Source organism: Hemicordylus capensis, chromosome 5 (genome assembly GCF_027244095.1).
Source record: "Hemicordylus capensis ecotype Gifberg chromosome 5, rHemCap1.1.pri, whole genome shotgun sequence".
Lineage (NCBI taxonomy): Eukaryota > Metazoa > Chordata > Lepidosauria > Squamata > Cordylidae > Hemicordylus > Hemicordylus capensis.
Genome location: NC_069661.1, coordinates 259,867,206 through 259,879,583, shown reverse-complemented (window position 1 = coordinate 259,879,583; position 12,378 = coordinate 259,867,206). Strand labels below are relative to the sequence as shown.

At 56.7% G+C, this 12,378-nt stretch overlaps 1 protein-coding gene across 8 annotated transcripts in view; it reads left to right on the top strand.

The window, feature by feature from the left end:
* Positions 1 to 12,378, top strand: part of SBF1 (SET binding factor 1) — a 138,945-nt gene that overhangs the window by 106,576 nt on the left and 19,991 nt on the right. For 7 of the 8 annotated variants that reach the window (XM_053252435.1, XM_053252436.1, XM_053252429.1 and 4 more), the window contains 13 exons: positions 1,489 to 1,566; positions 3,733 to 3,846; positions 4,279 to 4,407; positions 4,495 to 4,593; positions 4,805 to 5,009; positions 5,598 to 5,710; positions 10,496 to 10,645; positions 10,739 to 10,807; positions 10,960 to 11,121; positions 11,207 to 11,448; positions 11,550 to 11,722; positions 11,814 to 11,887; positions 12,127 to 12,322. In XM_053252435.1, coding sequence (XP_053108410.1) covers positions 1,489 to 1,566; positions 3,733 to 3,846; positions 4,279 to 4,407; positions 4,495 to 4,593; positions 4,805 to 5,009; positions 5,598 to 5,710; positions 10,496 to 10,645; positions 10,739 to 10,807; positions 10,960 to 11,121; positions 11,207 to 11,448; positions 11,550 to 11,722; positions 11,814 to 11,887; positions 12,127 to 12,322 — 1,804 coding nt within the window. The remainder of the gene's footprint in view (positions 1 to 1,488; positions 1,567 to 3,732; positions 3,847 to 4,278; positions 4,408 to 4,494; positions 4,594 to 4,804; positions 5,010 to 5,597; positions 5,711 to 10,495; positions 10,646 to 10,738; positions 10,808 to 10,959; positions 11,122 to 11,206; positions 11,449 to 11,549; positions 11,723 to 11,813; positions 11,888 to 12,126; positions 12,323 to 12,378) is intronic. The other variant, XM_053252430.1, reaches the window with a different exon arrangement.

The window sequence follows — 12,378 nt, the reverse complement described above, 5'->3', positions numbered from 1 at the left end:
TCACCATCTTCTTCTTCTAGTCTCCATTATATCTTCCAATAAGTCCTGTGGACTGAGGGTGGTGCATGTAGTGTGACTTCTGACAAACCCCTAAGGCTTGGCACACCTCTGAATCACCTGTACAGTAAAATGTATTCCTCTATCCAAATTTAAGGAAATGGGAATTCCAAGGACCAGATCCTTTAGGAGGATTTTGCAACTGTTTTTGCATGTTTTTCGACAGGGATAAGCCTCTAACCATTTCGAGAAAACACATATGGTAGTAAGTAGAAATGGGAACCCAGCACACAGGGGCGTCTGTATAAAATCGATTTGCAAGCTTTCAAATGACCCTGATGATGGAGGGTGCCTTGCCTGCACCATTTCCTCCGCCTTTCCCATATTATGTTATTGGCAAATAACACAATTTTCACATACCTGTTTTGCATATCTGGAGAAACCTGGAGCGAACCAAAGTTTTTCCACCTGGGTGACCACCCCCCTTTTACCCACATGGACCATCTGGTTCCCCCTGTGGGCAAGCCAGGGCATCAAAGACTTGGACGTGATGGGCCAGCTAGAACTCTTGGTCCAAAGGCGGCTATCGAGTTGAACACAGTCTGCTGCCTTCCCCAAAGCTTTCTGCTCTTCGCTAGCACATGTGCACGCGTAAACACGTTTTTGATGTCTGCTCAGTTAATTTTAGATCCCGCTCAGATTGAATTGGGAAGGTCCCACTCTGAATGCACATGAGCACACACTGCCACCTAGAACAAAACTCATTCTGCACACAAGTGGAAAAAAACCCCAGAGCGAACACTGCCTGGGATGCCCGTGGATGGTTGGAATGGAGCAGGCGGATGGGCTGTTATCAAGGAGGCCTGGGGATGCAGCTGAAGGAGGGCTTGTGGGGATGGGGGCTCTGTGGCGGAAGAGCCCTCTGCTCCTCCTGGGCCTTCCCCCCAAGCCCCAAGGATGCAAGGTGGCTGGAGGCCTCTAGTTTACCAGGCTAAATGGATGGGCCAGAAGAGTGACCCAAAGAGCCGACGGGATCTTTGGGGCCTGAGAAGGATCCCCTTCCCCGCAGGAACTGACCTCCAGAAATCCTTTCCAGCGGCCTGAGATAAGGGTCTAGTTGAAGGTACCACTCAGATTGGCAGGGCGTGGGGAATCTGCTATAACAGGAAGCTCCTTCGTGAGGGAGTTCCTGGCTCCTAGACAAGGTCATGTGAGGGAGATGCCTGGGCTGGAATCCGTTTTTGATTCATGGAATATGTGCTCAGGAAGCCTCTTGTCGATAGGAGGATTTGCTTGCAGAAGCACCCCTCCTCCTTAGGCTGAAGTGGGAGAGCCCAGACGCAGGTCGGCCTCCTCCTCTGCTGAGTGTAAGGATGAGGTCCTGGAGTCTTGCCTGCCTGTGGCCGAAGCATCTGGCTCCCCAGTGCTGCGTCTGCTGCCATGCTCTGCTGAGTGGGGGCCTCCCCTCTCCCTCCCCCTCTCTGCCTGCAGGTCCTGGACCCTGAGCTGGAGATGGCTGACCTGGCCTTCCCCCCTTCCACCATCTCTGCGTCTTCCCTCAAAATGCAGGTAAGGCCTGCGGGATGGAAAGCCCCTGGTGGGGCTGGTGCATGGGAGTGTGTGTCCTGGAGGGGACACAGATGCTGGGAGCTGGGGGGACCGAGGGACGTGGTCAAGACGCCCATCAAGACGGAAGACTGGCAGGAGAGCGTGGCGCTCCACCTAGGGGCACCCATGCCAGCAGCCTCAAGGATGCTCGATGGGGCGTCCCGAGGCCTGGTGCGAAAGAGAATTCCAAAGCCTGGGGGTGAGGAGGAGAGTTAGGGGGCCTCCAATGGGCACTCCTGCTCCAGAATGCTGCCCAAGTCCTGCGAGCCGAGGAGCCCCTGTTAACTGGCATTGAGGCTCTCTGCAGCCTCCTATATGACATGACCTTTGTAAAAGGAGCCCCCCGCCCCGCCCTTTCAATAGGACACTGATCTGGGAAGGGATGCATCCAGGCAGGGATTCAGCTCTGCTGCTGCTGGCTTTGGAAGTGCCGACAGCGGGGAGGGAGGGAGGGAGGGAGGGAAGGAGAACAGTCCTCTGGGTGGCTAAATGGGCCACCCTGCGCCCTGCCAGCCGGGCAAAAAGGGCACTTCTTGGACTCTCTTTACAGAGAGCAGGGAGAGAGCAGTGGGCCCAGCCCAGCCCCAGCCCCGGTCTCTGGTGCTTCCCTCGCCCTCTGGGGGATCAAGCAAACATCTTATTCCTTTTTTCTGCATAAATTGTTGCAAGAACTTCTTTGTTGAAAAGCACTGTATAAATATTCTATGACAGTAATACCTCTGCATATTTAGGGAGTCCTCCAAGTTTGTGGAAACGCATGACTTTATTTTTGAGTAGTACCCACTCCCTTCTTTTTTGCTTCCAGACTAGTAGGCACTTGGCCACCTGAGCTGAGGGGCGTGAGGATTCCACTTTTCCTTACGTGCTTCTCCCCTCCCCCCCCCCCGCTGCCGCAGTGCCAACAACCCTGTGAGGTGGCCTAGACCAGGAGAATGTGAAGGGTCTGAGGTGACCCAGTGGGCTTCATGGCTGAGCAAGGATTTGAACCCAGGCCTAGTCTGACACCTCTGTGCCACGTTAGCTGGCTGTGCAGAGAGGGTCAAGTGTGTGTGTGTGCGTGTGCATACGCAAAGTAAAGCAATATGAATTCTGGATGCTGCATTACTTGATGAGCATGTGGTCTGAGCCAGTCTCTCTCAAACTGTCTCAAACTGTCTCAGCCTGGAAACACATTCAGTTCATGTCTGTATGTTCATAGCCAAGCCGTGTGCGTGCCGCCACCCTCGCCCCACGGCCCGTCTGTGCTGATGCAGCTCTGAACGGGTTCTGGGTGCCTGGGAGAAAGAGGTCTTGGCATTGTGGTGGCCACGCGCTTCCTGCAAGCAGAGCGAACTCCCTGTCTAGAAAGTGAACTCCCCGTTAGCAGTCCCCACGTTGGCCTTGCCCTCACTCTGTGCTGGAGCCCCATGGAGAGAGTCCTGGCTGCCCATTTCAGAAAGGGGCTCTGGGGAGGGGGAGGCCTAGCACGGGGCCACTCGTCAGGTCCAGGGTTTGGGCATCTTCCCTTCAGGGGAAGGTGAAAGAATGGCGCATCAGCCGGGCGTGGTGTAACGTTAATGATGTGCGAAGCATGAATAGAGACGTCCTTGCTCTGCAACACTCGGTGAGCTCAACCAGGTCAGGAGTCTGAAAAGAAGCAGAGCTTCATGTAATCACACAAATGCACTTTCGTGCTGCTAGAAGATCTTGTGATGGCCACTCGTGTAACTGGTGTGAATGAAGGATGTGAGACCCATTCGTGGTGGAGACCCGCGGGGCTGTTTCGCAGCAGCAGTCCCAGATGGTGGGCACTCGTCAAGGGGTGCCTGTTGTCCTCGTGGTTGGCTTGCGAGTGGGATGGGGAAAGGGATGTGTCTTCAGCCTGACCAGGAAAGGCTGTTCGGGTGGGTGGGTGGGTGGGCGGGGGTGGGGTTGCAGGCCCACCAGTGGGCTTCTCGCGGGCTCTGCACCTGTGTGCCAACCTCATCTGGGATCTGGACAGTCTCCCCCGACCCTCCATCAGGACAGGGCAGGCCGAGCTGGAGTGCAGGCCTCCGTCTCCTGGTCAGATGGTGCCTCAGAGCTCACCTCTCCGGCCTCGGACTTGGCTCTCCGTTGCTGAGCTGACCTTTCCTTCCCGGGCGGCAGGACAAGGAGATCCGGGCAGTCTTCCTCCGTCTATTTGCCCAGCTGCTGCAGGGCTACCGCTGGTGCCTGCACATCATCCGCATCCACCCGGAGCCGGTCATTCGCTTCCACAAGGTCAGGCTGCTCCACCCGGGAGGTCACCTGGCCTGGAGTGGAGGTGGGGCTGGGGGGCAGGGGAGAGCTGCAGTGGGCGGGGGCCTCTTGGCACTCTCCTCGGGGGGGGGGAGGGGGCTGTCTCCCCTCTCTGTGGAAGTGCCTGGGCGTGGGGCCCACCCTTGGCTTGCTGCTGCCTCGCCCTCGCCTCCAGCCTCGCATTGCGGTGGTGTTGGCAGCACCACCGTCCCGCCATGTCTCACTAAAGGGGTGGAGCCCATTTTCCAGCGGGGTGTCCCCAGCTCCTCGGGTAGCTGCTGGTCCCTTCTCTTTCGCAAGAGAACCTCTGCTTGCGAGCTGCCCCCATACGTCTAGGGCAGCTGAGCCCTGGGCTCCAGGAAGGCGGCGCGGTGGGGCTTCCTTGACTGACCAGGGAGCTCTTCTTGCTTCTAGGCAGCCTTCCTTGGGCAGAGGGGATTAGTGGAAGATGATTTCCTCCCCAAGGTGCTGGAGGGAATGGCGTTTGCCGGCTTTGTGACGGAGAGGGGCCCTCCGTACCGGGATACTGACCTGTTTGACGAGGTGAGAGGCTGCTGGAGGCCGGTTGGGGCTTTGGGGTGGAGGGGGTGGCTGTCTCTCAGCCCTCCGCTCTTCCCGCCTCTCTCACAGCTGGTGGCCAATGAAGCCAAGCGGATGCAAGCGGACGAAGGGAGCAAGGTCCGGGTGCTGCGTCACATCAAGGAGCTGGCAGAGCAGCTGTACAAAAATGTAGGTGCTGGGAAGAGTCCTTGGTCCCCTCTTCGAGCTCTGTGCGTGTGCGTGTGTGCGTGTGTGTTTCCAAGCCTGCTTCGGGGGGGGGGGCAGCAGGTGGGGTGCAGACTGAGACCGGGGCTTCTTCCTGCCCTGGATGGAGAGAAGGGACTGCCTGCCTCCTCCTCCAGCCTGGGGAGTGACCCCATCCTTGGCTTTGTTGGCCCAGGAAAACCCCTACCCTGCGGTGACGATGCACAAGGTGCAGAAGCCCACCGAAGGCTGCCACCTGCGCCTACACCAGAGGCCTTTCCCCCGCTTGGACGAGGGGACCATCCAGTGGATCGTCGACCAGGCAACGGCCAAGCTGCAGTCGGCGCCCCCTCTGGTGAGGGCAGAGAAGAAGTGCATGGTGCCATCCGGGCCTCCGCTGGGTATGTTTCCCGTGTGTCTGTCTTGGTGCTGTGCTGCTGCTGCTGCTGCTGCTTGAGTTGCAAGGGAGAGCTGTGGACAGGAATGTCGCCTTTCTGGGCATTTCGGGTGTGAGACCTGGGAGCGGGGGGGGGGGGCGGGGGGGGGCTGCTCTGAGCACCATGCGCCCGGCCTCTGGCCCCCTGCTGCTTGGGGCCTGCCCTCCTCATTCCAGAGGCCAAGGATGCCGAGAGGCACCAGGAGGCGGGGTGGGGAAGCAGCATCCCTGTCCCCCGAGGAGGAGGAGGAGGAGTTCCGTCTGTGCTGGCTGTTGCCCTGCGGAGCTCTCTGGCACATGGCCTGGCAGCTGGTTGACTTGTTCTCTTGTTGTGCTGCTGTAAGGTGCTTGTGGGGGTGTTGCAGGGCAGGACTTGGAGGCTCTGAAGAAAGCAAGTGATGAACATGGGTGCTGTGGGGCCTTCTGAGCCGGAGGGCGGAGGGCAGTGGGGCTGCAGCTCCATGAGGCGTGTCTCAGAGGGACCGGGGGGGGGGCGTCATCTGGGGTTGGCTTTGTGTGGACAGTGGCAGGTGCTTCTTTCCTCCCTGTGCAGGTGTCCTCATGGAGCGCCATGGCATAGTGTTGGCCAACAGTGCCCGTCGACTGGAGGTTGTCAGGAACTGCATCACTTACGTCTTTGAAGGAAAGATGTTGGAGGCCAAGAAGGTGAGACTCCGGCTGCCCCTTGCAGTCGCTGCGCCAAGCCGACTGGGGGAGGGCTGACTTCTGGGTAGGAGGCTGCCTTACTCTGAGTCCGATCCTGGGTCCATCTAGCTCAGTGTTGCCTACACCAGCTGGCAGCGGCTCCTCCAAGGTTGTGACAGGAGTCTCTCCCATCCCTATCTGGAGATGCTGCCAGGGAGAGAAATTGGGGCCTTCTGCATGCAAGCAGGCAGGGGCTCTTCCCAGAGCGGCCCCATCCTCTGAGGGGAATGTTGTACAGTGCTCGCACATGTAGTATCCCATTCAAATGTAAACCAGAGTGGACCCTGCTTAGCAAAGGGAGTGCTTCATGCTTACTACCACATGCCAGATCTCCTCCTTATGTGGATTTTCTGTGCGAAAATGTGCCTTGCTGTCTCCTGGCTGCATATTTGCATGTCTCCGGGTACTGTAGGCTCCTGTTCTCACGGGACCCTGCTTTGGCACACAGAGGCTCCGTTCTTGGCAATCATGGCTGTTGGTCACCTTGAACCCTCTTTGAATCTGCCTAACCCTGACAAGTAGTCCTTGCACAGTGCCCTGCGACAGCTGACCCCTCTGCCTTGGCAATAAAAGGAACTCCAGGTCTGCCCCCTAGTAGGCTGCATTCTGCATCAAGAAAAGAAAATGTGTTACTAGGGACTTGTGATCACCCTCCGGATCAAAACGCCGAGAGTGACCTGGAGTGGGAGAAGCAAATCAGAGAGGTGTGAGAGAGAGAGACAGGGCAGTAAGAATGGGTGACTTCAACTATCCACACACAGACTGGGTACATTCACATTCATGTAATGACAAAGAGGCCTAATGTCTAGACATGCTAAATGACTGTGCCTTAGAACAGATGATTACAGAGAGAAGGCAACCTTGGACTTAATCCTGAGTAGTGCCCAGATGTCAGAGTTGCAGCACCATTGGGGAACAGTGCCCATCGTTGATCTCATTCAGCTTATAAGGGAGTGGAGTATTGCCAAGGAAGTTCAACACAGATGCATTGGACTTCAGAGGAGGAAACTTCTCAAAAATGTGGGGACTGGTAAGAAGGAAATGGAAAGCGAAAGTCAGGAGGGTCAAATCACTCCAGAAAGCATGGAACTTATTTAAAACCACAATAATAGAAGCTCACTTGGAATGTATACCAAGAAGGAGGAAAGGTACCACAAAGTTCAGGAGGACACCAATGTGGCTAACAAGTAGAGTCAGGGAAGCTATAAATGGGAAGAGGACTTCTTTCAGTCCTGCCCAAATGAAGAGAACAGGAAAGAACATAAATTCTTGCAAAAGAAATGCAAGGCGTCAATAAGGGATGCAAAAAGAGAGTTTGAGGAGCATATAGCTAGAAGTGCCAAGGGGAATAACAAAAACTTCTTTAAATATATCAGAAGTGGAAAACCTGCCAGGAAGGTGGTTGGACCCTTAGATGATGCGGGCATGAAAGGGATTATGAAGGAGCACAAGGAGATTGCAGAGAAGCTGAATGTGTCCTTAGCATCTGTCTTCACGGTGGAGGACACTTAACATATATCCTCTCTGGAACTGAGCACAAGTTTGGAGGCTGAAGAACTGGGCCAATTTGAGGTGACGAGGGGAGATGTTCTAAACTGTCTAGAAAAACTAAAAATTAACAAATCGCCAGGCCTAGATAGCATCCACCCAAGAGTTCTGAAAGAACTCAGATGTGAAATTGCTGTTCTCCTAGCAAACATATATAACTTGTCCCTACAATCAGGCTCTGTACCAGAGGACTGGAAAGTAGCCAATGTGACTCCGATTTTCAAAAAGGGAACCAGGGGGGATCCGGGAAATTACAGGCCGGTCAGCTTAACTTTTGTGCCAGGTAAATTGATAGAAAGCATACTTAAGGACAAAATTGTGAAACCTATAGAAGAACAGGCCTTGTTGAAGAAGAACCAGCCTGGCTTCTGTAAAGGCAAGTCTTGTTTCACTAACCTTTTGGAGTTCTTTAAGAGTGTCAACAGGCATGTGGATAAAGGTGACCTGATTGACATAGTATACTTGGACTTCCAAAAAGCTTTTGACAAGGTTCTCCACCAAAGGCTCTTAAGTAAACTTAGCAGTCATAGGATAAGGGGACAGGTTCATGTGTGAATCAGTAACTGGTTGAAGCACAGGAAACAGAGGGTAGGAATAAATTGGCAGTTTTCACAATGGAGGTAGGTAGGAAGTGGGGTCCCCCAGAGATTGGTACTGGGACCAGTGCTCTTGTTCATAAGTTCATAAGGAGAGGAGAGCTGGTCTTGTGGTAGCAAGCATGACTTGTCCCATAGCTAAGCAGGGTCTGCCCTGGTTGCATATGAATGGGAGACTTGATGTGTGAGCACTGCGAGATATTCCCCTCAGAGGATGGAGCCACTCTGGGAAGAGCAGAAGGTTTCAAGTTCCCTCCCTGGCTACTCCAAGATAGGGCTGAGAGAGATTCCTGCCTGCAAGCTTGGAGAAGCCGCTGCCAGTCTGTGAAGACAATACTGAGCTAGATAGACCAATGGTCTGACTCAGTATATGGCAGTTTCCTATGTTCCTATATTCTTAAATGATCTAGAAGTTGGGGTGTGTTCTTAAATGATCTAGAAGTTGGGAAGTGGCCAAATTTGCAGATGACACTAAACTATTTAGGGTAGTGAAATCCACAACAGATTGTGAGGAGTTCCAAAAGGATCTCTCCAAACTGGGGGAGTGGGCGACAAAATGGCAAATGTGGTTCATTGTAAGCAAGTGTAAAGTGAAACATATTGGGGCAAAAAACCCCAACTTCACATATACGTTGATGGGATCTGAGCTGCCTTTGACTGACCAGGAGAGATATTGGGGTCGTAGTGGACAGCTCATCGAAAGTGTTGACCCAGTGCACGGCAGTGGTGGAAAAGGCCAATTCCCTGCTAGGCATCATTAGGAAGGGGGTTGAAAGTAGAACTGCTAATATTATAATGCCCTTATACAAATCTATGGTGTGGCCATATTTGGAGTCTGCATACTGTTTTGGTCATTGTATCTTAAGAACTGGAAGAGGTGCGGAAGAGGGCTACCAAGATGATCAGAAGCCTGGAGCACCTTCCTTATGAAGCAAAGCTATAGAGTCTGGGGCTCTTTAGTTTGGGAAATAGCCAACTATGGGGAGACAGAATTGATGTGTATAAAATTATGCACGGAATAGCAAGAGTGGACAGAGAGAAATGTTTCTCCCTCTCTCACAACACCAGGGGTCATCCCTTGAAACTGAAGGCCAGGAAATTTAGGACCGACTAAAGGAGGAAGTACTTTTTCGTAAAATGCATAATTAATCTATGGAATTCCTTGCCATGGGATGTGGTGATGGCCACCAGCTCGGAAGGCTTTAAAAGGGGCTTAGACAAAGTCATGGAGGACAGGTCTATTAGTGGCTACTAGTCTAGTGGCTAGAGGCCAGCCTCAGAGGCACGATGCCTCTCAATCCCAGCTGCAGAGGAGCAAGAGCAGGAGAGAGGTCGCGCCCTCCCCTCTGGCCTGTGGGCTTCCTAGAGGCCTCTGGTGGGCCACTGTGTGGAAGAGGACGCTGGACCTGATAGGCCTTGGCCTGATCCAGCCACAGGGCTGTTTCTGATGTAAAAAGCGGCACTATATTTAAAAATGGATTTAACCCTCTAGTGACATTTTAATTGAGTGTGTGTGTGTGTGTAAAAATGAATGAACTGTGTTGAGCAGATCCTGTAAACAAGACCAAGAGAGCCCTCCATCAATACTTCGTCTTACGACAGAAGTTGCTGTTTGACCCAACACCTCTTGGATGGTGCCTGAAGGGGCTGCGATGGGGGCTTGGCAGTGCCCACCTGCTTGTGCAGACCCCGTGGGGCCGTGGAGCATTGCTTGTTCCTTTCCCTTGAATCTCCCTCTTACTTTTTCATGGTAGCAGGTCGAAAAGTTCAGTCCTGCTGCCCTGTGTCGGTGACACACGTTGGACCACTACACCCGCTCATGCTGCGCAGTCCTCCTAGCCGGTGGTCTGGAGGGCCAAGAGGTTGTCCGGGCACGGCAGGGATGCGCAGCTGCCTTGTGCCCTCTGCGCGCAGCCTAGCCTTTTGCAGCCATCAAGGCCAGGGTCAGGCCTGGGTGTGAAAGGGAAGCTGTGCCTCTCTGCCCTGCGCCCAAGGCAGGCTTCCTCTCCGGGTTATACAGAACCCAGAGAAGCACGGCCTTGGCCAGGTTCGGCCGGATGCTCCTGGAGAGTCCCAGCGGATGGCAGAGCGAGCGCATGTGTGTGCCTGCCAGGATGCGCCCCCTTTTCGGCGACCTTGCAGGGAGGGGTGCCTCTTTCTGCCCGTCTCTGGGGGCTGACCAGGGTGGCTCCTGTGAGGTGACGGGGGCAGGGAGCACAGGCGCCCAGCCCCCCCCCCCCCGCGCGGTCGCCCCCACTTGCTCTGTGTTGCTGCTGCCACCGCCACCCCCAACTCTTGGCTTTCTCTCTCGCCAGCCTGCTGCTGCTCTCCACTTCCGGCCGCAGTGAGGCCGCGTGGATCATGCCTCCAGCAGTGCTGGCCGGCTGGCCTCGCCTTGCTGCCGGCAGCAGTGCATGCGCGCCCCCTCCCTCCCTCCCTCCCTCCCTCCCTCCCTCCCTCCCTCCGGGTGCTTGGAGCAAAGAGAGAGCCGGTGCTAGCTTAGCAGCGGAGGGGCAGCTTGCCCCAGGAGCTGGCAGGGGGCTGGGCTGGTGCGCCCAGGAGGCCCCCGCAGCTGCTCAGCCTTGCCCTTGCCGTCCTGCAGCTGCTGCCTGCCGTCCTCCGCGCCATGAAGAGCCGGGCGGCTCGGCAGTGCCTGACCCAGGAGCTGAACCTGCACGTCCAGCAGAACCGAGCCGTGCTGGACCACCAGCAGTTTGACTTCATTGTCCGCATGATGAACTGCTGCTTGCAGGTTTGGAGCCAGGGCTTGGGCGTGAGCAGCAGTGCCCCCTCCCTCCCCCCCGTCCCGTCCCTGTGCCCCACTGACCTCCCCTGTGCCCCTCAGGACTGCAGCGCCACGGACGAGCACGGAGTGGCGGCCACCCTTCTGCCCTTGGTCACTGCTTTCTGCCGCGTAAGTCGCGGGTGGCTGTTGGGAGGGACGCTTCCAGCAGGAGGCGCTGCAGATGTGCGCCTGAGGGCCCTGCGAGCGCCCGCTGGAGGGGCTGGGCTGGGGCTCCCAGTGGGAAGCAAAGGGAGCGGCATCTCCTCCTTTGTCCTCCCCAGAAACTCAGCCCTGGAATCACCCAGTTTGCCTACAGCTGTGTGCAGGAGCACCTGGTGTGGGCCACCATCCAGTTCTGGGAGGCCATGTTCTATGGCGATGTGCAGAACCACATCCGGGCGCTTTACGTGGAAGGCAACGGGGAGGAGAACCACTCAGAGAAGGTAAGGGGGAGCCTGGCCTGCGGAGGAGAGGCTGCCTCCGCTCCTCCGCCTGGGCAGAAGGCGACTCCTGCTCTTCTCTGGCTAGGAGGAGAAGTCTGCGCTGGAGATTGCTGCCGGGCAGTGCCGCCTGTGGCCCACGATGAGCCGCGAGAAGCAGCTGGAGCTGATCCAGAAGGAGGAGAGCACCGTCTTCAGCCAGGCCATCCACTACGCCAACCGCATGAGTTACCTGCTCCTGCCGCTGGACGCCAGCAAGAGCCGCCTCCTGCGGGGCTCTGGCTTCGGCGGTGATGCCGAGAGCGTCAGCAACAGCTTCATCACCAACAGGTAGCGAGGCCCGCCGAGACACCCCCCCCCCGGGGCTGGCTGCAGCCCAGGCCCCCAAGCCAGCCCCACCTTGGGCCTCACCGCTCTCGCTTCCTCGGCAGCATCGCTGGCAGCGTGGCTGACAGCTACGACACCGAGAGCGGCTTTGAAGATGCCGAAAGCTCGGACGTGGCCAACTACGTGGTGCGCTTCATCAACCGCTTTGTGGACAAGGTCTGCACGGAGAGCGGGGTCACCAACGAACACCTCAAGGGGCTGCATGTCATGATCCCAGGTAGGTGCCTGTCCTGCCGCCTCGGGAGGCGGAAGAGGGCTGTGGAGGGGGCCTTGCCTGCAGGCTGACTCCTGCCCTCCTGCCCCTGCAGACATTGTCCAGATGCACATTGAGACCCTGGATGCTGTGCACAGGGAAAGCAAGCGGCTCCCTCCCATCCAGAAGGTGAGCAGCAGCCTCCCCCCTCCTCCTCCTCCTCCTCCTCCACCACGAGGAAGGGAAACCTGAGGAGGCTGGCCTGGGCAGCAGGGGAACCAGGGGACCCCTGGCTTGCCCTCGTGGCCCCCAGAGGGGAGGTGGGGACTGGCCCTCTAGGCCCCTCTGGGCGAGTCGGGGCTCGATGCCAGTAAGCCTCTGCTTCCCAGCTGGGGTCAGGCCCCCTCCCTCATGCCTGTTTCTCGCAGCCCAAGCTCCTGCGGCCAAGCCTGCTGGTGGGCGAGGAGAGCGTCATGGACGGCCTGCGCGTCTACCTCATGCCTGATGGGAGAGAAGAAGCTGCTGGTGGGAGTATCGGAGGCCCCCCTCTGCTTCCCGCCGAAGGGGCCGTCTTCCTCACCACTTACCGCATCATCTTCAAGGGCACCCCAACAGACCCGCTAGGTGAGGAGGGCCTGGGCGCGCTGGCCTGTGCATGGCGCCCGGGTGGGGCTGCTCTC